The 24,226-nt window shown below is 44.4% G+C and overlaps 1 protein-coding gene across 3 annotated transcripts; it reads right to left on the bottom strand.

Moving 5' to 3' along the window:
* LOC145351992 (uncharacterized) lies at nt 1-23,858 on the bottom strand. 3 transcript variants are annotated; one of them, XM_080201849.1, is made up of 5 exons: nt 22,426-23,858; nt 20,606-20,719; nt 19,571-19,627; nt 16,598-16,711; nt 1-893 (listed from the first exon to the last, which is right to left on the bottom strand). In XM_080201849.1, the coding sequence occupies exons 1-5, from the start codon at nt 22,642-22,644 to the stop codon at nt 840-842; spliced, it is 558 nt and encodes a 185-aa protein (XP_080057975.1). In that variant the 5' UTR covers nt 22,645-23,858; the 3' UTR covers nt 1-839. The 3 variants fall into 3 exon arrangements, with proteins under 3 accessions (XP_080057975.1, XP_080057973.1, XP_080057974.1); XM_080201847.1 differs by lacking the exon at nt 1-893 and adding an exon at nt 7,902-8,329; XM_080201848.1 differs by lacking the exon at nt 1-893 and adding an exon at nt 8,798-9,495.
* Nucleotides 23,859-24,226: the final 368 nt, after the last annotated feature.

Raw genomic sequence — 24,226 nt, 5'->3', positions numbered from 1 at the left:
ATTCATCCGTTGTCGTAGCATCTGCATGGTCTCCCCAATGTACCATGCTTCGGGACATCCTTTCTTGCAACGTATTAGGCAGACAACGTTGGCCGAGTTGCAAGTGTATTTACTGTGTACCTGGTGGATGGTATTCTCACGTGTGATGATGTCATCCACGTCGATGATCCAGCACGTCTTGCAGAGGTTGTTGTAGTATTGTGGTCACTGTTCTCCTGAAGGCTGGGTAGTTGGCTGCGAACAATGGTCTGTTTGAGGTTGTGCGGTTGTCTGAAGGCAAGAAGTGGGGGTATGGGGATGGCCCTAGCAAGATGTTCGTCTTCATCAATGATATGTTGAAGACTCCGGAGAAGATGTCGTAGCTTCTCCGCTCCGGGGAAGTACTGGACAACGAAGGGTACTCTGTCCACCGTGTCCCGTGTTTGTCTTCTGAGGAGGTTGGTGTGGTTTTTCGCTGTGGCACATTGGAACTGTCGATCGATGAGTTGAGCACCATATCCTGTTCTTATGAGGGCATCTGGAGGTGTCTGTCACGATCCTCCTCATCTGAGCAAATCCTGTGTATATGGAGGGCTTGTCCATAGGGAATGGCTTCTTTAACGTGTTTAGGGTGGAAGCTGGAGAACTGGAGCATTGTGAGGTTGTCTGTGGGCTTGCGATGCAGTGAGGTGCTGAGGTGACCGTCCTTGATGGAGATGCGGGTGTCCAAGAATGCAACCGATTCTGGGGAATAGTCCATGGTGAGTCTGATGGTGGGGTGGAACTCGTTGATATCATCATATAGTTGTTTCAGTGATTGTTCACCATGAGTCCAAAGGAAGAAAATGTCATCAATGTATCTAGTGTATAGCATCGGTTGAAGATCCTGTGCAGTGAAGAAGTCCTGTTCGAACCTGTGCATGAAGATGTTGGCATATTGAGGTGCGAATTTGGTCCCCATGGCCATTCCGCGTGTGGATGAAAAACTGGTTGTTGAAGGTGAAATTGCATCTGGAAGCTGGCTGTTGTCAGCATTGAGTACTGAGGCAGTTGCAGTGATGCCATCGTCGTGGGGGATGTTGGTGTAGAGCGCCGAGACATCCATTGTGACGAAGAGTGTCCCTGGTTCAACTGCTCATTGTGTGCTGAGTTTCCGTAGGAAGTCCGTAGTGTCGCGACAAAAGCTGGAGGTTCTTTGTACAATGGGTTTCAGGGTTCCCTCGACATAGCTGGAGAGGTTCTTACACAGGGTCCCATTGCCCGATACATACAACCTCACCATAACATTCCGATTCTTATACTCAATACTTTGATTTATAAAGGCCAATGTACCAAAAGCACTCTTTACAACCCTACCTACCTGTGACGCCACTTTTAGGGAATTATGTATCTGTGTTCCCAGATCCCTCTGTTCTACTGCATTCTTCAGTGTTCTACCATTTACCTTGTAGGTTCTACCTTGGTTTGTTCTTCCAAAGTGCAATACCTCACACTTGTCTGCATTAAACGCCATCTGCCATCTTTCAGCCCATTTTTCTAGCTGATCTGAATCCTTCTGCAAACTTTGAAAACCTTCCTCATTGTCCACTACACCTCCAATCTTTGTATCATCAGCAAATTTGCCGATCCAGTTTACCACATTATCATCCAGATCATTGATATAGATGACAAACAACAATGGACCAGCATTGATCCCTGTAGCACACCACTAGACATAGGCCTCCACTCAGAGAAGCAATCCTCCACTACCACTCTCTGGCTTCTTCCGTTGTCTAATCTAGTTTACTACCTCTCCATGTATACCTAGCGATTGAGCCTTCCTAACTAACCTTATCAAAGACCTTACTGAAGTCCACGTAGACAACATCCACTGCTTACCTTCATCCACTTTCCTGGTAACCTCCTCGAAAAACTCTAATGGATTGGTTAAACATGACCTACCATGCACAAAGCCATGTTGACTCTCCGTAATAAGTCCCTGTCCATCTAAATGTTTGTAGATCCTATCTCTTAGTACTCCTTCCAATAATTTACTAGTACTGACGTCAAATTTACTGGCCTATAATTTCCCGGATTACTTTTTGAGCCTTTTTTAAACAATGGAACAACATGAGCTATCCTCCAATCATCTGGCACCTCACCCGTGGATACCGACATTTTAAATATATCTGCCAGGGCCCCTGCAATTTCAACTGTAGTCTCCTTCAAGGTCCGAGGGAATACCCTGTCCGGTTCTGGGAATTTATCTACTCTGATTTGCCTCAAGACAGCAAGCACCTCCTCCCCTTTAATCTGTATAGGTTCCATGACCTCCCTACTTGTTTGCCTTATTTCCATAGACTCCATGCCAGTTTCCTTAGTAAATACAGATGCAAAAAACCCATTTAATGTCTCCCCCATTTCTTTTGGTTCCACACATAGCCGACCGCTCTGATCTTCAAAAGGACCAATTTTATCCCTTACTATCCTTTTGCTCTTAATATACCTGTTGAAGCTCTTAGGATTATCCTTCACCTTGACTGCCAAAGCAACCTCATGTCTTCTTTTAGCCCTCCTGATTTCTTTCTGAAGTAGTTTCTTGCACTTTTTATATTCCTCAGGCATCTTATTTGCTCCCTGTTGCTTATACATGTCATACATCTCTCTGTTCTTCTTTATGTCTCTCTATCTCTGTAATCTCCTCCAGCCTCTACACCCCTCCCTATCTCTGTAACCTCCTGCAACCACTACAACTCTCCTTATCTCTGTAACCCCTCCAGCCCCCACACCCTGTCTCTGTAACCTGCTCCAGCCCTGATACCTCTCCCTGTACCTGTAACCTCCTCCAGCCCCCACAACTCTCCCTATCTCTGTAGCCTTCTTCAGACCCTACAATCCTCCTTATCTCTGAAACCTCCTCTGCCCTCTACACCCCTGCCTATCCCTGTAACTGCCTCCAGCTCGCACACTCCTCCCTATCTAACCTCCTGCAGCCCCATCTCTGTACTTCCCACAGCCCTTCCTATCTCTGTAACCACCTCCAGTCCCAAAACCCTCCCCATCTCTAACCTCCTCCAGACCTTCCCTATCTCTGTAATTTCCTTCAGCCCTCCCTATCTCTGTAACCTCCTTCATTCATAAGAACATAAGAAATAGGAGCAGGAGTAGGCCATCTAGCCCTTTGAGCCTGCCCTGCCATTCAATAAGATCATGGCTGATCTGTCGTGGCTCAGTTCCACATTCCCGCCCTCTCCCCATAACCCTTAATCCCCTCGCTTATCAAAAACCCATCAACCCGTGTCTTAAAAATATTTAGCGAGGCAGCCTCCACCACTTCAACAGGCAGAGAATTCCAGAGATTCACCACTCTTTGAGTGAAGAAGTTCCTCCTCAACTCCGTTCTAAACCGCCCCCCCTCTTTATCTTGAGGCTGTGCCCCCTAGTCCTTTCTGAGTGGGAAGAGTCTCTCCACCTCTATCCTATCCATCCCATTCATCATCTTATATGTCTCAATGAGATCTCCCCTCATTTTTCTAAACTCTAACGAGTACAAGCCTAGTTTATTCAGCCTCTCCTCATAGCTCAACCCCCTCAACTCCAGTATCAGCCTAGTGAACCTCCTCTGCACTCCCTCCAAGGCCAAAATATCCTTGCGTAAGTACGGCGACCAAAACTGCACACAGTACTCCAGTTGCAGCCTCACCAATGCCCTATACAGCTGCAGCAAGACCTCCCTACTTTTATATTCAATCCCCCTCGCTATGAAGGCCAGCATCCCATTAGCCTTCCTGACCACCTGCTGCACCTGCAGGCTGGGTTTTTGCGACTCATGCACAAGGACCCCGAGGTCCCTCTGCACCGTCGCCTGCTGCAGTTTTTCGCCACGTAAGTAATAGTCCTTCCTACCATTATTCCTACCAAAGTGGACCACCTCGCACTTGCCAACATTAAATTCCATTTGCCAGTTCCTGGCCCATTTGCCCAGCCTATCTAGATCCTTCTGCAGACTCTCCACACCCTCCGCGCAATTTGCCGTTCCACCAATCTTGGTGTCATCAGCAAATTTCGACACCATACGCTCGGTTCCCTCCTCCAGATCATCTATATAAATGGTAAATAGCTGAGGCCCCAGCACCGACCCCTGGGGCACTCCTCCACATCCCTACCAATCTGTCAGTTCCTCCAGCCGAACCCCTTCCTATCTGTAACCTCTTGCAATCCTATGTTAAACTCCTTTAACCCCTACACCCCTCCTTATCTCTGTAATCTCCTACAATTCTGATAACCTTCCCTATCGCTATAGCCTCCTCCAGTCCCTACAACCCTCCCTATCTCTGTAACCTCCTGCAATCCCTACAATCCTTCCTATCGCTATATCATCCAGCCCCTACATCCCTCCCTATATGTAACCTTCTCTAGCCATTTAAGTTTGCTATCTCCGTAGCTTCTTCCAGCCCCTACTTCCCCCTCTATCTCTGTAACCTTCTCCAGCCCCTGCTCCCCTCTCTGTGTAACCTCCTGCAACCCTCAGATCTGTTAACTTCCTCAAATCACTCCACCCCTCCATCTCTATATTCTACTCCAACCCCTACACCACACCCTATCTCTGTAATCTCCTCCAGCCTCTACAAACTTCCCTGTCTCTGTACTCTCTCCAGCCACTACACCCCTCCTATCTCTAAAACCTCCTGCGATTCCTACAACCCTTCCTATCTCTATAACCTTCTCCAGCTCCTACACCCCTTTCTCTGTAATCTCCTCCAGCCCCTATATCTCTTTAACCTCCTCCAGCCCCTACAAACCTCCCTATATCTGTAGCCTCCATCAGTCCCTACATCCCTCCCTATTTCTGTATCTCTTAGATCTCTGCAATTTCCAGCTCTGGCATCCTGCACATTCCTGATTTTAATGGCAGTTGTGCCTTCAGATACTACCACTCCTGAGTTTCTCCAGTTTTCTTTCTCTTTTGGATGTTCTTTAAAATCTACTTCTTGACCAAGCTTCTGGCCATGTCCTCACATTTCCTGAGGCAATTCAGGGTGCAACTGTGTAAAGCATCTTGAAACATTTTTACTATGTTAAAATTGCATGTTGAATGCTGAGCATTGTCCTGTGGTTCACAGGCTCAACTGTGAATATGTTGAGGTTAGGCTGAAGGGAGAGGAGGTTTGTGTGAAGTTGTGCTGTGTACTTGTTAAGAAAAATTGTAAGCAATTTCCATTTTGATCCTTTTAGTTATGAGCTCCCATAAACATTTGACAACTCACCATTAAAATTGGGCATCACTGAAAGAGCCAGGAAGACAGGAAGGCCACCAGAGAGACTCAAGATAATTGGCACTCTGCGTCTCTATATACAGCCTTGCCCAAGTCTCCAAGCTGGATGGGTGTTAGAGGCCATATGGCAAGATAGTGAAGAATACTAAGATTGGAGGGAACAAGTTGAATCCTTTTGCCTTTGTGAGGAAGAAATAATTCCTCCACTAAGGCCCTTGCTTGTACTTGGTTTGATCAAAGAGGCTTTTTTTTCTATCAAAAGGAGACAGCACTGTATGCAGCAGTCTCATACTGTATTTTCACCAGGAGGGATGGCCTCCAACCAAAACAGTGTTCAATTTTACATCTAAATTATTAAATTTTATTCACATGAGAAAGCACTGTCCATACTGATTTTTCGGTCTCAATTTGAGAGTAGCTTTCAGTTAGATTTCCCCTTATCACCTTACCATCGCTGCTGTTGAGACCTGTAGGAACGTCAGGGGGGTTGTTTCTCCCCTTGTGGGAGACTTTCGGATCAGAGGGCAGAATGAGTTGTGAGGTTCCATTGAAGACACAGATGAGGAGGAATTTCTTCTCAGAGGGTAGTGAACCTGTGGAATTCCTTACCGCAAAGGGCTGTAGAGGCTGGATTGTTCAGTATGTCCAAGCCTGAGATGCAAATGTTTAATCAGTGAGGGAATCGAGGGTTATGGAGGTAAGGCAAGAAAGTGGGAGTTGAGGATTATCAAATCAGTCATGATCTCATTGAAAGGCGAAGCAGAGTCAATGGGCCAAATGGCCTCCTACTGTTGCTACCTTTTGTGTATGTTTCACTGGTTGTGGTAGGGGCAGATAGGATGGGGCAACCAGGAGAAATGAGGCAGTACACAGATAGATAGCACACTGCTATGTACAGGATGAGTTAATTAGTGAAACTTAGTGGACAGGGAGCTTTTTCATTCACTCCTGTTTGGAATTGCTTGATCATTCACTGGGCACACTTCTCAACTCTTTCACCTTATAAATAATGTTGCCACTGTAAACATTTCCTCTTTATTGGAAGACCCAGCATGGTTTCTGAATGCCCCAATTAAATCTACCCCTTAACCTTCTCTCCTCTAAGAACAATTACATCTCCACTTGAAGTAAGTCCCTTGTCTCACTCGAGGAAATGTTCACGACAAGGTTATGGTATTTATTCTGACCATTTTTTGGAGCATAAGATTTTGGTATGAGGACAACAAACAAAAGATCTCAAATTCCACCACAGAAGATCTTGAGAAATATTGAGGTGAGCTTTGGCAATAGAACGTAGAACATTACAATGCAGTACAGGCCCTTCGGCCCTCGATGTTGCGCCGACCAGTGGAACCAATCTAACGACCCTCTAACCTAAACTATTCCAGTGTTATCCATATGCCTATCCACTGACCATTTGAACGCCCTTAAAGTTGGCGAGTCCACAACTGCTGCAGGCAGGGCATTCCATGACCTTACTACCCTCCTGAGTAAAGAACCTACCTCTGACATCCGTCCTATAATTACCACCCCTTAATTTAAAGCCACGTCCCCTTGTGTTAGTCATCACCATCCAAGGTAAAAGGCTCTCACTGTCCACCCTATCTAATCCTTTGATCATCTTGTATGCCTCAATCAGGTCACCTCATAACCATCTTCTCTCCAATGAAAATAACCCCAAGTCCCTCAGCCTTTCCTCATAAGACCTTCCCACCATACCAGGCAACATCCTGGTAAACCTCCTCTGCACCCTTTCCAATGCCTCCACATCTTTCTTATAATGCGGCGACCAGAACTGTACACAATACTCCAAGTGTGGCTGCACCAGAGTTTTGTACAGTTGTAACATGACCTCACGGTTCCGAAATTTAATCCCTCTACCAATAAAAGCTAACACACCGTACACCTTCTTAACAACCTTATTAACCTGGGTGCCAACTTTCAGGGAGTTATGCACATGTACCCCGAGATCTCTCTGCTCGTCAACACTACTAAGAGTCCTTCCATTAGCCCTATATTCTGTACTCCTGTTACTCTTACCAAAGTGAATCATCTCACTTTTCCGTATTAAACTCCATCTGCCACCTCTCGGCCCAGCTCTGCAGCTTATCTATGTCCCTCTGCAAACTTGTAACATCCATCTTCACTGTCTACAACTCCTCCAACTTTGGTGTCATCAGCAAATTTACTAATCCATCCTTCTACACCCTCATCTAGGTCATTTATAAAAATGACAAACAGCAGTGGCCCCAAAACAGATCCTTGAGGTACACCACTTGTAACTGAACTCCACGTTGAATATTTCCCATCAACTACCACCCTCTGTCTTCTATCAGCTAGCCAATTCCTGATCCAAACTGCTAAATCACCCTCAATCCCATGCATCTGCAATATCTACATGGGATAAGAGTCATGCTAGTTTCTAATCCTGATAAAAGACAATCTGAGATTTGTTAAACTAATCTGTAGTTCTGTCAATTCCCCCATTCCAGAAAATTATCACTGGTGTAGCAGTTATGTGGAGATTGAGGGGCCTTGGGTAGTTGGGGTCCAGTACATAGGCCATGACACAGTTTAGAAGGGGAATTGGTCTCTGAATAACATCCTTTGAAGTGTACCCCAGCCCACCACAAACCACCCTCCGACCCACTCCACACAGCACCCGGTGCTCCAGTTTCCTCCCACGGTCCAAAGATGTGTGGTTAGGCTGATTGACCATGCTAATAAAATTGCCCCTTAGTGTTCTGAGATGTGTAGGTTAGAGGGATTAGTGGGTAAAATATATAGGGATATGGGGGTAGAGCCTGGGTGGGATTGTGTTTGGTGCAGACTTGATGAGCCAATGGCCTCTTTCTACACTGTAGGGTTTCTATTTCTAAGTGTAGGGTCATAATAAGGGGTCTGCCATTTGGACTGAGGTGAGCAAAATTTCTTCATTCAGAGGGTTGTGAATCTTCAGAAATCTACCCACTGTTCAGTCATTGAGCGTATTCAAGATGGAATTCTGATAACAGGTCAGCAACATGGAAGATTAACTGTGTCTCGTCATTGTATTTTCGACACCTGAAGTTTTTCTGTTGTGGAGTTGAAAAGATCTTTGGGAATTAAGGGAAATGAAAGGATACGAGAAAGTAGAGTCACCTTCAGTCACAATCAGTTTCTGCACATATTGACAAAAAATAAATATTCAACACTGTGATTAGCATTGATAATTATTAATTATTACAACGGTACATAAATTTCAGCGGGGGGTGGGGTAGTGTAGATTAGCTGGACACCACTGCCATATTAAGGCCAGAGAAGAGGGGCAGGTGCTTTTTGGAGATGCTCAGGAGCTCCCATATCTCTGCACCAACATGATTTGTAGTCCAGTTTACACAAGTTCTACAGAGGATGGTGAAACAGCCAGTAAGAAATTACTCCAAGGCTAGTTTTGAACTGACTGCGAGCAGGTAAGACTGGCTGGGAGAGATGCAGCTGCTAAGAGTAAGATGGAGAACAGGATGGGTAACAGGACATTGGTACAACCACAGAGATGGAAAGGGAAACTAGGATCCTGAGTTTGTTCAATCCCTGTGTGCTGGGCACTACCAGTCACTGTTGCAATCCCGCTGGATGAATGATGAAATGGAGGTGGTAAAAGCCAAATACAGTGAAATGCTCAGTCATGGTGAAGGTTTTGACCATAAATAGGGGTCAGTGAGTCCAAGTGTCAAGCTAAAAAAGTTGTTGAAAGTTCAGTGATGACCTGAGGGGTACAGACTTGCTGGTTAACAGTGGGACATCTCAGGACACTCAGTGTCAAACAACGAGCTTCTTTCCTTTGCTCCATTTCGGTCATAAGTTACAAAAAAGACCATTATGGCACAGTGTGGAGGGGGGCCATTGACCCTCATTGATTTGCTGGCTCTTTCAAAACACTCTTTCACCAACTATCTTTAAAATATTTCCACCACTGGAAATGATTCCTTCTTTACTTACTAGATCCAAAAACCTTCATGATTATGAAAGTTTTGATTAAATTTCCTCTTTAGCCTTCTTTGCTGTGAGGAGAACAATCACAGTTTGTGCAGATTCTCCACTTTGTGGATTAGTGCTCCACGGGCTTGGCGACCCATTCCTGAAGTATGCTGCCACTTTTCAATTCTTACCAATTTCGTGAGCGTAAGAGCTTGATGTGAAGATAGCAAACTAAAACAGATATGAAGAACTCCACTACAGAGAAGAGCATGAGGAATACTACAATGATCATTGGTGATGCCTGCATGGAACAAGAGGGGGCACTGGTCAGCTTCTAACTACAGTAGAGGGGAGCCTGAGATTTGGGGGAGAAAACCTCAGCAGAATGTTCAGTACAATATACAATGGAGTTGAGGAGGAACTTCTTCACTCAAAGGGTGGTAAATCTCTGGAATTCTCTGCCCGTTGAAGTGGTGGAGGCTACCCCGCTAAATATATTTAAGTCACGGGTAGATAGGTTTTTGACAGACAAGGGAATTACGGGTTATGGGGAGAGGGCGGGAAAGTGGAACTGATCCACTTCAGGTCAGCCATGATCTTATTGAATGGCGGGGAAGGCTCGAAGGGCTAGATGGCCTACTCCTGCTCCTATTTCTTATGTAACTCAAATCCATTGTAGAAACAAGACACAGGAGGTGCTTCGAGCCTGCTCCGCCATTCATTTTGATCATGGCTGATCATCAAATTCAATATCCTGATTCCCCCTCTCCCCCATATCTCTCGATCCCTTTAGCCCCAAGAACTATATCTAATTTGTTCTCAAAGTCACACAACATTTTGACCTTGACTACTTTTTGTGTCAGGAACTTTCTCTCAAATCCATTATCAAGGACTTTATAGCAAAGCATCTAAAAAGCAGTGGCAGCATTGGACAGAGTCAGAATGGATTTATGAAAGGAAAATCATGCTTGACAAATCTGTTGGAATTCTTTGAAGATGTAACTAGTCAAGTGGACGGAGTGAACCAGTCAATGTGGTAAATTTGGACTTTCAGAAAGCATTTGACAGAGTCCCGCACAAGAGATTATCATACAAGATTAAAGCGCATGAGATTGGGGAATTGTATTGAAATGGATAGAAAACTGGTTGGTGGAGAGGAAGCAGAGTAGGAATTAATGGGCGCTTTCCAAATTGACAGGCAGAAACTTGTGGAATGCCACAGAGATCAGTGTTGGGACCCCAGCTATTTACAATATATATTAATGATGTGGATGAATGAACAAAATGTAACATCTCAAAATTTGCAGATAATACTAAGTTGGGTGGGAGGATGAACTGTGATGAGGATGTAGAGATCCTTCAGAATGATCTGGACTTGGTGGATGAGTGGGCTAATGAGTGGCATAATATAACTATTATTTGGATAAATGTGAGGTTATTCACTTTGGAAGCAAAAACAAGACCACAGACTACTACCCGAATGGCTGTAAATTGGGAGAGGGGAGTGTGCAGTGGGACCTGGGTGTCCTTCTGCACCAGTCACTGAAGGTAAGTATTAGGTGCAGCAGGTGGTAAAGGAGGAAAATGGCATGTTGGCCTTCATCGCAAGTGATTTTGTGGACAAGAGCAGGGATGTGTTGTTGCAATTATACAGGGCCTTGGTGAGGCAATACCTAGACTATTGTGGGCAGTTTTGGTCTCCTTTCTGAGGAAGGATGTTCTTGGACTCAAGGAGTGCAGCGAAGGTTTATCAGGCCAAATCCAAGGATGGTGGGACTGGAGTTCAGACGAATAAGGGGGGATCTCATAGAGACTTATAAAATTCTAACAGAGATGCACAGAGGATATTCCCAGTGGTGGGGGGAGTCCAGAATTGGGGTAACAGTCTGAGGATTCAGGGTAGACCATTTCGGAATGAGGTGAAGAGATATTTCTTCTCCCAAAGAATGGTGAGCCTGTAGAATTCCTTACCACAGGAAGTAGTTGATGCCAAAACATTGAATGAATTTAAGACATGGCTAGATAGAACAGAACAAAGAACAGTACAGCACAGGAAACAGGCCCTTCGGCCCTCCAAGCCTGTGCCGTGCATCGGTCCAACTGGACCATTCGTTTGTTTCCCTCCATTCCCAGGCTGCTCATGTGTCTATCCAGATAATTCTTAAACGATGCCAGTATGTTTGCCTCCACCACCCTACTTGGCAGCGCATTCCAGGCCACACCACCCTCTGTGTAAAAAAAATGTCCCTCTGATATCAGAGTTATACCTTGCCTATCTCACCTTGAGCCTGTGACCCCTCGTGATCATCACCTCCGACCTGGGAAAAAGCTTCCCACTATTCACCCTATCTATACCCTTCATAATTTTGTACACCTCTATTAGGTCTCCCCTCATTCTCCATCTTTCCAGGGAGAACAACCCAGTCTACCCAATCTCACCTCATAGCTAAGCCCGTCCATACCAGGCAACATCTTGGTAAACCTTCTCTGCATTGTCTTTAAAGCCTCCATGTCCTTCTGGTAGTGCGGCGACCAGAACCGGAATATGGCCTAACCAGCGTTCTATACAGCTGCAACATCAGACTCCAGCTTTTATACTCAATACTCCGTCCTATAAAGGCAAGCATACCATATGCCTTCTTTACCACCTGTGCTGCCACCTTCAGGGATTTGTGGACTTGCAGACCTAGCTCCCTCTGTGTTTCTATACTCTTGATGGCCCTGCCATTTATTGTATAGCTCCCCCCTACATTAGTTCTACCAAAATGCATCACCTTGCATTTATCTGGATTAAAGTCCATCTGCCATTTCTCTGCCCAATTTTCCAGCCTATCTATATCCTGCTGTATTGTCTGACAATGTTCATAGCCATCCGCAAGTCCAGCCATCTTCGTGTCATCTGCAAACTTGCTGATAACACCAGTTACACCTTCCAGATCATTTATATATATCACAAATAGCAGAGGTCCTAGTACAGAGCCCTGCGGAACACCACTGGTCACGGATCTCCAGCCGGAAAAAGACCCTTCGACTACTACCCTGTCTCCTGTGGCCAAGCCAGTTCTCTACCCATCTAGCCACCTCTCCTTGTAGCCCATGAGCTTTAACCTTCTTAACGAACCTGCCATGAGGAACTTTGTCAAATGCCTTACTGAAATCCATATAGATGGCATCCACGGCCCTTCCTTTGTTGACCGTTTTTGTCACCTCCTCAAAAAACTCTACCAAATTATTAAGGCACAACCTCTCTCTTACAAAGCCATGCTGTCTATCACTAATGAGACTGTTCCATTCTAAATGCGCAAACATCTTATCTCTAAGAATCCTCTCCAACAACTTCCCTACCACAGATGTCAAGCTCACCGGGTTATCCCTACTACCGTTCTTAAATAATGGTACCACATTCACTATCCTCCAATCCTCAGGGACCTCACCTGTGTCCAGTGAAGAGACAAAGATTTCCGTCAGAGGCCCAGCAATTTCATCTTTTGTCTCCCTGAGCAGCCTAGGATAGATGCCATCAGAACCTGGGGATTTGTCAGTTTTAATGTTCCCCAAAAAAACCTAACACTTCCTCCCTTGTAATGGAGATTCTAACGGGTCAACAGCTCCCTCTGAGACACTCCCAGTCAACACGTCCCTCCTTTGTGAATACTGATGCAAAGTATTAATTTAGGATCTCCCCTATTCCCTTGGGTTCTAAATAAAGCACTTGGAGTGAATGGGAACAAAGGTTATGGAGAGAAAGCAAGATCAGGCTATTGAGTTGGATGATCAGCCATGATTGTAACGAATGGAGGAGCAGGCTCGAAAGGCCAAATGGCCTCCTCCCGCTATCTTCTATGTTTCTATGTAACATCATCCACCACAATCACTTCAAAGCTTGAAGCAACTTTAGTACTTTGACTAACACTGAGTAAGGGCTTTAAGGAAATTAAAATCATTCCAACATTTGCAAACCAATACAACAAGTGATCACCATTAATCTTTAAACACACACCGACACATGGTCATAGAACCATAGAAAATTACAGCACTGAAGGAGGTCATGCAGCCCATCTTGTCCATGCCAGCCTGAGGACACCCAAGTGCCCTATCTAATCCCACCTTCCTTCAGCAGTCCATAGCTTTGTAGCTTACAGCATTTAAGATGCAGAACCAGGTACTTTTTTATTATCTCTGCCTCTACCATCAACTCAGGCCAAATTCTACCCACCGCGCTCTGTGTAAAAAAAAAAGTCCTTCCTCATGTTCCTTCTACAACTACTGCCACTTATCCCGAATCTATTTTCCCTGGTTCTCGAATTTGCCACCAAGGGAAATAATTTTATCCTGTCCACTCTATTTTCTCCCTTCTCTATCAAGTCATTCTTCAGCCTTCCTCGTTCCAAGGAAAATAACCCTAACCACTCTAATCTCTCCTCATAACTACACTTTTTCAGCCCTGACAACATTCTTGTAAACCTCCTCTGCACTCTCTCCAGAACAATTACATCCTTCCTGTAATGTGGTGACCAGAACTACACACAATACACCAGTTGTGGCCTCACCTGTGTTTTATACTGTTCCAACATTATATCCTTAATGTTCTGTACTTCTGCCAATGAAGAAGAGCATTCCATATGCTTTCTTTACAATCCTGCCTACTTGAGCTGCTGCCTTTAGGGATTGGTGCACTTACACACCAAGATCTGAACTGCCTTCATAGCGAGGGGGATTGAATATAAAAGTAGGGAGGTCTTGCTGCAGCTGTATAGGGCATTGGTGAGGCCGCAGCTGGAGTACTGTGTGCAGTTTTGGGCGCCGCACCTGCGCAAGGATATTTTGGCCTTGGAGGGAGTGCAGAGGAGGTTTACTAGGCTGATACCGGAGTTGAGGGGGTTGAGCTATGAGGAGAGGCTGAATAAACTAGGCTTGTACTCGTTAGAGTTTAGAAGAATGAGGGGAGATCTCATTGAGACGTATAAGATGATGAATGGGATGGATAGGATAGAGGTGGAGAGACTCTTCCCGCTCAAAAAAGACAGTAGGACTAGGGGGCACAGCCTCAAGATAAAGGGGGGGCGGTTTAGAACGGAGTTGAGGAGGAACTTCTTCACTCAAAGGGTGGTGAATCTCTGGAATTCTCTGCCCGTTGAAGTGGTGGAGGCTGCCTCGCTAAATATTTTTAAGAAGCGGGTTGATGGGTTTTTGATAAGAGAGGGGATTAAGGGTTATGGGGAGAGGGCGGGAAAGTGGAACTGAGCCACGACAGATCAGCCATGATCTTATTGAATGGCGGGGCAGGCTCGAAGGGCCAGATGGCCTACTCCTGCTCCTATTTCTTATGTTCTTATGTTCTTATCTCTCACTTCATCTACCACTCTTAGTACACTTCCATTTATTGTGTATTCCCTATAACCATTTGACCTCCCTAAATGCATTACCTCACATAAATCTATGTTAAATTAATCTGCCATTTTACTGCCCACTTCACCAACCCATCCATATTGTTTTGTAGATTATAGCAATATTTACAACCTGCTATCCACTACTTGGCCACTCGTGTCGTTTGCAAATTTTGCAATTGTGCCTCCACATTCATGTCCAAATCATTAACATATAACACAAACAGCACAGGTCCCAACACCAACCTTGCAGAACACCACTTGAAACAACTTTCCATTCGTAAGGGCATTTACCCTTTACTTCCTGGGACTAAGCCAACTTTGGATCCAATTCTCCACATTACTCTGTATCCCACTGGCCTTTATTTTATGTGGGACCTTGTCAAACACCTTACTGAAATCCACTGCACTACCTTTATCAACCTTGTCACTTCCTCAAACAGTTCAATCAAGTTTGTGAAGCAAGACCTTCCTTTAACAAATCCATGCTGACCATTCTTGACTAATCCATGCCTTTCTATGTGATAGTTAATCCCATCTCTCAGGATAGATTCAACTAATCTACCCACCAACAAAGTAAGAAAAACTGGCCTATAATTGTTTGGCATTTCCTTCAATTCCTTTCTTAGTGAAACTACATTTGCACTATAGGGCAGCATGGTAGCATAGTGGTTAGCACTGTTGCCTCACAGTGCCAGGGGTCGATTCCGCTAGAGTTGCACATTCCTGTCATGTCTTGGTGGGTTTCCTCTCACACTCCAAATATGTGCGGGTTAGATGGATTGGCTGTGATAAGTTGTCCATTAATTTAAGGGGGATTTGCAGGGTAAATATGTGAGGTTACAGGAATAGGACTGTGTGGAATCCTTGTCAGTGCAGGCTCAATGGGCTGAATGGCCTCCTTCTGCACAGTAAGGATTTTATGATCTCTCCAGTACCTCCCCTGCATCTAGTAAGGATTAGAAAATCATCCTCAGAGCATCTGGTATCTCCTCTCTGATCTCTATCAGCAGCCTCGGTAATGGTCCATCAGGTCCTGGAGACTTAGCAACTTTCACAGATTCAATCCTTTCGAGTACTTCCTCTCTCTTTATGATTAATCCATCCAATAGCTCAGTGTTCCTCCTGGATGACTAAATTTGCCCCATCCCTTTCCTTTGTTAACAGTGATAATATATTCATTTAAAACCCTCCCACAGCATCTACATCTACACACAAGTTCCCTTTGTCATCTGAAATGTCCCATTTTTTCCTTAACTTTTACCGTTAATAAAATTGATAAAACATGCAGTTTTCTTTAACTTTACTTGCTAAACTTTTTTTCATGCCCTCTCTTTGATTTCCTTTTTTACTCCATCCCTGCATTTTCTATTTGTTTAGATTATGTGTAGTGCTTAGTTCTTTGCACCTGCTGTATGCTTTCTTTTTCAGTTTGATCTTCCCCTGTATTCCTCTAGACAATGGGGGTGGTCTAGATTTGGCGCCACTATTAGTTTTGGAGGGGACATGTCTATTTTGTACGCTTTGTATTTCAGGATCACATATTTTAGTGCTCCCCACTGGTTTTCAACTGATTTATCTCCTACCAGTTCTATCCAGAACACCTCAGCCAAGTCTCTTCTCAGTCCTCTAAAACTTGCCCTCCCCCAGTTTAAAACAGTGACTCCATCTTTATCTCTGTCCTTTTCTATGGCAGTGCTAAATCTAACTGAATTGTGATCACTATCCTCGATACATTGCTAAGTGTCACTTCACCCATTACTTCCCCAAGAGTAGATCTAGAATTACATCGCCTCTCATTGGGTTTGTCACTAATCGGTTGAAAAATTTCCTGGGGACACTGCGAGAATTCTTTTGCCTCAGTGTCCCTTATATTGTTAAAATCCCAATTGATTTTGGCATAACTAAAGTCTCCTACTATTACTGCCTTCTTATTAATACAGACAGAAATTTGCTTACACGTTTGTTCTAGCTTCTCGTCACTGATAGTCTGATACTGAATCCAGGAAAACTTACCACAAAAAAGTTGAATGGAGTTGTTGGCAAGTAAAAAAGCGAAAGGTTAAATATCACACAGCCTACTGCTGAGAAGTGCCCAGTGATTATGTGTATGATGAGTATGATCCATTTCTGGGAACAGAACAAGAAGCAACACAGAGTTAACAGGAGGCCAACATTTTACAATCCAATGCAAACAAAACACTACAGATGTTGGAGTCCATATAATGTTTTATGGATTCGAAACATTAACTGTATTTCTCTCTCTATAGATGCTACCCTACCTGCTGAAGGTATCCAGCATTCTCTGGTTTTTGTTTTCCAATCCACCCTGGAGAATCATTCAGGATTTCCAAGCCCAATATTATAAGTAGCTTTCTGCCCTCTTCTTTCTGGGACTCAATTTCCAAGCAAATTCAAAACGCTCGAGAGATTGCACTGTTACAGCGTTCCCCTGCCCCTCCACCAGCATTGGGACTGTCACCTTGGTATGATTCACATTCTACAGTAGGCTCAAGGTTATAATCTAGTCAGCACAACACCGGAATAGGTCCACAGCCAGTGGAAGAAGTGACAGCTAAGGTCTCTGATACTTGCAGGAATAATGGAGGGCAAGGTCTTGCCCAGCCACAAACAAATGACAAGTCTCCGAATATTTTGGCCTTGGAGGGAGTGCAGAGGAGGTTTACTAGGCTGATACCGGAGTTGAGGGGGTTGAGCTATGAGGAGAGGCTGAATAAACTAGGCTTGTACTCGTTAGAGTTTAGAAGAACGAGGGGAGATCTCATTGAGACGTATAAGATGATGAATGGGATGGATAGGATAGAGGTGGAGAGACTCTTCCCGCTCAAAAAAGATAGTAGGACTAGGGGGCACAGCCTCAAGATAAAGGGGGGGCGGTTTAGAACAGAGTTGAGGAGGAACTTCTTCACTCAAAGGGTGGTGAATCTCTGGAATTCTCTGCCCGTTGAAGTGGTGGAGGCTGCTTCGCTAAATATTTTTAAGACGCGGGTTGATGGGTTTTTGATAAGAGAGGGGATTAAGGGTTATGGGGGGAGGGCGGGAAAGTGGAACTGAGCCACGACAGATCAGCCATGATCTTATTGAATGCCGGGGCAGGCTCGAGGGGCTGGATGGCCTACTCCTGCTCCTATTTCTTATGTTCTTATGTTCAAAGGGATCTTTTGGAGATGTCTCCCTTCCCACCATCCAAAAAGTCATCAGGACACAATCATCACTCGTGAATGACTATTTCCTACAACAGTCACTCATTCACATTACCATTGCTGAATCCCCATTATCAACATCCTGGGGGTCACCACTGACCAGAAACTCAATTGAACTCGCCATGTAAACACTGTGGCTACAAAAGCAGTCACAGCGTTGGACTGAGGTAAACACAGTAAGAAAAAAGTCCAACAGGTTTATCTGTTAGCAAATGCCACTAGCTTACAGAGCGCTGCTCTTTTGTCAGGTGAGTGGGAGTTCTGTTCACGTAATATATATATATATATATATATATATATAAAATGTATATGTCTTACATGCCCTGTTTACGAACAGAACTCCCACTCAGCTGACGAAGGAGCAACGCTTCGGAAGCTAGTGGCATTTGCTACCAAATAAACCTGTTGGACTTTAACCTGGTGTTGTGAGACTTCTTGCTACAAAAGCAGGTGAGAGGTTAGGAATACTGTAGCCATTAGCTCACTTCCCTATTCCCCAAAGCATGTCCACCATCGACAAGGAGTGTAATGGAATGCTCCCCATTTGCCTGGATGAGTGCGGCTCCAACAACACTCAGGAACATCCAGGACAAAGCAGCCCCGCTTGATCGACACTCTGTTCATCCAATACCTTCAAAAATCAACCCATCCACTACCAATAAAGTGGCAGCTGTGTGGATCATCTACAAAATGCACTGCATCAACTCACCAAGGCTCCATAGACATCACCTTCCAAAACCACAACTGCTACCATCTAGGACAAGGGCAGCAAGTGCACAGGAATACCACATCGAAGTTCCCCTCCAACAGACACCATCCTGGCTTGCAAATATATCAGCCGTTACTTCAAGGTCGCTTGGTCAAAATTCTGGAACACCCTTCCCAACAGTGCATTTGCACCACAGGGATCGCAGCAGTTGAACGTTGCTCACCTTCATTTCAAGGGGAATTAGGGATGGGCAGTAAAACTGCTGGCTGAGCTTTTTTTGGGGGTGACAGGGTGTTCTTCTATTATTCCTCCCTATGGACACCTCCATGTTTTTGCCTGAAAGAGCTCTGTGCCAGGTAAGACCTGTTTTGGGAGCAAGTGGCAAAGTATTATGACTGCATCCTAGTGATCGCATGTTTTATATTGCTTCCAAGCAGAGGTTGTGAGGCATGGATGAAATGACAATGCTATTTACAGGTGTCAGAGGAGTCTGGTGCAGGTTTCAATCAGCACATTTAGTGTACCCTTCGAAACATGCTGAGGACATCTGTTTTCCTTCCTAGGACAGCCTCCCACCCTTCCTGACAGATCCTATCTCCACTGTCCTGCTTCCAGTTCCTCCTTCCCCACTGTCCACTGTCAAGCTTCAGTCGATTTTCTTTGCAGGCTTGTTTGCCACGTTCAGCCTTGGCATTAGTGTTTGCTACCAGCACCCAAACTAAGTGAAATTATGAATTGTTCTCAAGAAAGTGAAAGCAGTAAGGCCTGGAAGAAGTGAAGGGCGCCAGGTCAACACCACTCATATACTTTTGGAAAAGCAAGCATGCTCAATTTTCACTGTGGGAGTTACTTGGGGGCAAAGTTTAATTGCAAAATTGTGGTCATTTAGCAGGCGACTGAGGTATTATCTGCCTTGAAAATGCTGGAAACAGATTCCTAAAGTTCATCCCGATATCAAGAAAGGTTTGGTTTCCTGGTAAACTAACTTCTCCCAACCCACACACTTCCTGCTGCTGACAGAATCAGATGATTCTTGTTACTAAATCAAATACTTACACTGACAGTTGTTTTGGAATATATTAAATTGATTGTTAAGGATCCTGATATCACGTACTGTAAAAGAGACAAATGTAGCTGTTAGATGGCATGTCTGTACTCCCAAAAGCAGTTCCAGTATCTTGTGTCACACATATTGATGCCTCACTGAATGATACTGATCACATCTAGACTGAGAAATTCAGCATGAGTTGCTGTTGTAACTAAGTAAAATAATCCAGATAAATACTGATCTAATCCAGAGAGATGCCATAGAGAGGTACTGATCTAATCCAGAGAGAGAGAGACACCATAGAGAGGTACTAATCTAATCCAGAGAGACGCCATAGGGAGGTACTGATCTAATCCAGAGAGACGCCAAAGAGAGGTACTGATCTAATCCAGAGAGAGAGAGAGAGACACCATAGAGAGGTACTGATCTAATCCAGAGAGATGCCACAGATAGACACTGATCTAATCCAGAGAGACACCATAGAGAGATACTGATCTAATCCAGAGAGAGACCACAGAGAGATACTGATCTAATCCCAAGAGAGAGACCATAGAGAGATTCTGATCTAATCCAGAGGGACACCATATGGAGATACTGATCTAATCCAGACAGACACCATAGAGAGATACTGAAATAATCAGTTGTGAGATGGCATTGAAGATGGTGATGTAATGAAATAAGATGCAGTCAGGAGTTACTGGTCTAAACTGGATGGAGACACTGTTTTGAGAAATGAGGTGTATGGTACTGCATTGTCAGTCAAAATGTTTGGTCTCATTTAGGACTTAAACACAAAATTTTGCATGCGTGAATCAAGTTTGGTGCCTCGCATGACTTCATTTGTAACTATTTATGCCCCTTAACCTTATATCCTTTTCATAGTAGAGCTCTCTTCTCCATGTTCTATCAGTAATCCTGAATAATTTTAATTCTCTATTAGATGCAGGTAGGTGAGCACTTCACAAGTTGCCCCTGCTTCCCCCACCCCTTTATATTTTCAGTTGCACTATTCCTTTCAATTGTACTTTGCACAATCAACTTACCCAGACCCCAGTGAACCAAGGGGCTCCGATAATCGCAGAGTACGAATAGCTCTCTGAAAATATAAGTGGAATGCCAAACAGCATCTCAATCATTCCGATCATTATCTCAACGGCCTATCGATCAGGCATGTTTGTAGAGGAAAGAAAACACAAGTTAATAATGCTATCAGGTGGAGAAAATCTACATTTGAAGACTGATATCACTGATATCACAAAATGACTAATATGTGCAGAATTTTATGCTCCCCTCAAGTTGGGTTCTGAGGCGGAACATGCCAGGAGATGGGATGGGATTGGATTCCTGCTGGGAACCTGTCCAACCAAATCCAGGTTCAATTCACACTTCAGCAGGAAACCCATCCTTGCCTAAATTAAGGCTTGTAAGTGACCACTTCAGGAGCTTTTCCTTCCCAGCTCTGTTTTTAGGCAGACAGGAGCAGGTAGGGTGGGAAAGAAAAATCTTTCTCCATCTTGGGAGAAGGGTGTGCCCTCCTCAATCTAAATCTGTGTCTGGAACAAGCTGCCCGAGGTAGTAGTAGAGGTGGGTACAATTTTATATTTTTTAAAGCATTTAGATAGATACATGGGTATGATGGGTATAGAGGGATTATGGGCCAAATGCAGGCAATTGGGATTATCTTAAGACATTTAAAAAAAAGCGCTATGGACAAATTGGGCCAAAGTGCCTGTTTCCATGCTGTAAACCTTTATGACTATGAAGACGCCTTCAAAGTTGGGGTACCCTCTCCGTTGGGAGATTGGAGCACCGAGTCTACCATTCAATGCAGCAATCATCCATCTCCCAACACTCCAGGATGTCTAGTACCCTCCTGCCCTGGGACCCTTGGCACTGACCTTGGCACAATCACGGGTCATAGAACAAAGAACAACACAGCACGGGAAACAGGCCCTTTGGCCCAATGAGCCCGCGGTGCCATTTTAACATGAGTGCCCTCCTCTACCCATGACCTTTGTCTACACCTATTGGGAAAGATTGAGGGAAGACTAATTTAGGGACAATTTGTTACACCAATCAGCCTAACAGCACATTTTTTGGGATGTGGGAGGAAACTGGAGCGGAGAAAACCCACACAATCACAGGAAGAACGTGCAAACTCCCGCAGACAGTGGGGTGGGATTGTTGTCAGTATAGACTCAGTTGGCTGAATGGCCTCCTTCTGTACTGTAGGGATTAAGAAACCAAGATGCATAGAAGCAATTAAGATACACATCAGCTCTGATTTCTCTGAAGGGCAGAAGCTTGAGATTTTTTATTCATTCACATGGGACATGCACATTGCTAGCTAGGACACAATTTGTTCCCTAATTGCCCTTGAATTGAACGGCTTGGTGAGCATTTTCAGAAGGCTGTAAAAAGTATGTCTGGAGTCACATGTAGGCCAGATCGAGTAAGGAATACAGATTTCCTTCCCTAAAAAGCATTTGTGAAGCAGATTGGTTTCATTTTTTCAATTGCAAACTTTGCTGATTTTGACAAGTTAAAAATAAGCCGTTTCTCTTATTTTAATTGCAATTCCTTAGACACCCAGCCAAATTTCATTGGAATAGAAGGGAGAGTTAACATAATAGGTAGTTGAAATCATAGTAATGACTACTCAATAATGCAGAACTCCCTCAGACTTGCTGCACCAAACTGCGGTGCTCCCTCAGCACCGACCCTCTGACAGTGCAGCGCTCCCTCAGCACTGACCCTCTGACAGTGCGGCAATCCCGATAATGCAGGACCTGTTTGTTGGATTTTGGACTATTTTTCTCAGTACATACATTTGGGAAGAAAACACAGGCAGAATGATGCTTACACCCAGATCTCTCAATTCCGTGTGTATTTGTTCTGTTAAACTTAAACGGGACATTTTATACCGCGACATACTGATCCAGGACATGCGATGCTTATGCATATCATGAAGCTTAGGAGGATGGATTTTGGACATCGAGTGATGAGACATTGCTTTGGTTTGTACTGCTGCAGTACTTTTGCCGAATGGGGGCACAGTCGGAATCTTGCTGCCTTCAGCCATTTTTGTTGCAGACCTGACTCGAGTTACCCGGAATTTTCTGTAGAGTTAACAACACATGAAGGTTTCAATTTGTAAAGACAATCAAAGGATCCTAGGAAAAACAGAAACAGAAAGCAATGTCATTGAAGAATGTGTTTCAGCTTAGGGATGTGTACCAATAAAAAAGTCCACATTGCATCAGGGATTATGGGAGAGGCCACGTAAAGGCTTGGTGCTGCTGCCTGCCTTCATGGATTCCCTGACAAAGATAATATAAATGTACCATCCAAGTATGCAGAGTTGCAAAATTCCAGAAGAGGAGATAATTTGGAAAGTCAGAGAGGGCTACTCCAATGAAGTTACAAGGTGCAGGTCCCAGCAATATTTTAAACAGACAGAGCATGTCACAAGGACAACTGACATGGAACAAGGCCATGGTACTACATGTCAGAATTGCACACACAACAGTGCACATCCAGGCCATTCAGCCCTCTTTGGCAGACCATTCTGTAAATTTTACTCTGCTGCTCTTGGGTTTGTCATGGTTGAAGGACCAAACACAATAGAGGAATAATTTTTAAGGTGACAGGGCATAACTAATGGAGTGCTACAGGGGTCAGTGCCACTTTCAATGGATATGGGTGGCAGGTTGGCACAGTGCCTCCCTGTGCTGCCTCAGTGTCACGGACCTGGGTTCATTTCCAAACTTGGGTCACTATCTGTGCAAAGTTTGCATGGGTTTCCTCCAGCTGCTCCAGTTTTCTCCCACACTCCAAAGATGGTCTGGCCATCAGTGTACCCGAAGAGGTGCCAGACTATGGCAACTAGGGGATTTTCACAGTAACTTCATTGCGATGTTAGCACAAGCAGACTTCTGACACTAATAAATAAATGTAAACTGAAACATATGAGGGGACGGGCTGCAGTGAATTCAGGTTTGCTGGAGATGCTGGTTGGGAAAGTAAACTGTGAGGACAAGGAGGCTGCCAACAGATACTGATAGGAAAAGTGAGTGGTCAAGAAGTTAGCAGATGGAGAATCTTCCAACGAATGTGTGAAGTTACACACTTAGGTAGGAAGCATGGGAAAGCAGAATATTTCTAAGATGAGAGATGAACAAATGTTTATAATAAAGCATTTTTGGTGTCTACATAATTCACAAAGAGCTGATCTGAAGAACAGCAAACAATATGACAGGCTAAGTGCATAGATGCTTTCATTGCAAGGGGGTTGGTGAATAAGGACATCTTGCAGCAATTACATATAGTTCTGGTGGGCACAGACATAGAGATTTTGTTGACTTCCCACAGATAACAGAAAGGACAGCATGGACAAGTTGGGCCAAAGGGCTTATTCTATGCCGTAAACCTCTACGATTCTATGAGAGTGTCAGTATTTACAGAGGGTCCCCAGGGAGCGTGCCAATATTTACAGAGGGTCTCTGGGGAGCATGCCAAAGTTTAGAGGGTCCCTGGGGAGCATGCCAGTATTAGAACATAGAAAAGCTACAGCAGCAACAGGCCCTTTGGCCCACAAGCTGTGCTGATCATATCCTTACCTACTAGGCCTACCTATAACCCTCAATCCTATTAAATCCCATGTA

The sequence above is a fragment of the Carcharhinus amblyrhynchos genome, chromosome 13 (genome assembly GCF_965287045.1).
Source record: "Carcharhinus amblyrhynchos chromosome 13, sCarAmb.v2.hapA, whole genome shotgun sequence".
In the NCBI taxonomy this organism is placed as follows: domain Eukaryota; kingdom Metazoa; phylum Chordata; class Chondrichthyes; order Carcharhiniformes; family Carcharhinidae; genus Carcharhinus; species Carcharhinus amblyrhynchos.
This window is presented reverse-complemented; position numbering and strand designations above follow the sequence as displayed.

Excerpts from the sequence above, each read along its gene's own strand:
- LOC145351992 (XM_080201847.1), bottom strand. The coding sequence starts at position 22,644 with ATGGCTGAAGGCAGCAAGATTCCGACTGTGCCCCCATTCGGCAAAAGT. Across the intron at positions 20,720-22,425 it reads CGGAATTGAGAGATCTGGGT|GCCGTTGAGATAATGATCGG; the intron begins GTAAGCATCATT and ends CCTGATCGATAG. Across the intron at positions 16,712-19,570 it reads ATTCCAAAACAACTGTCAGT|AAATGGATCATACTCATCAT; the intron begins GTAAGTATTTGA and ends TTCTGTTCCCAG.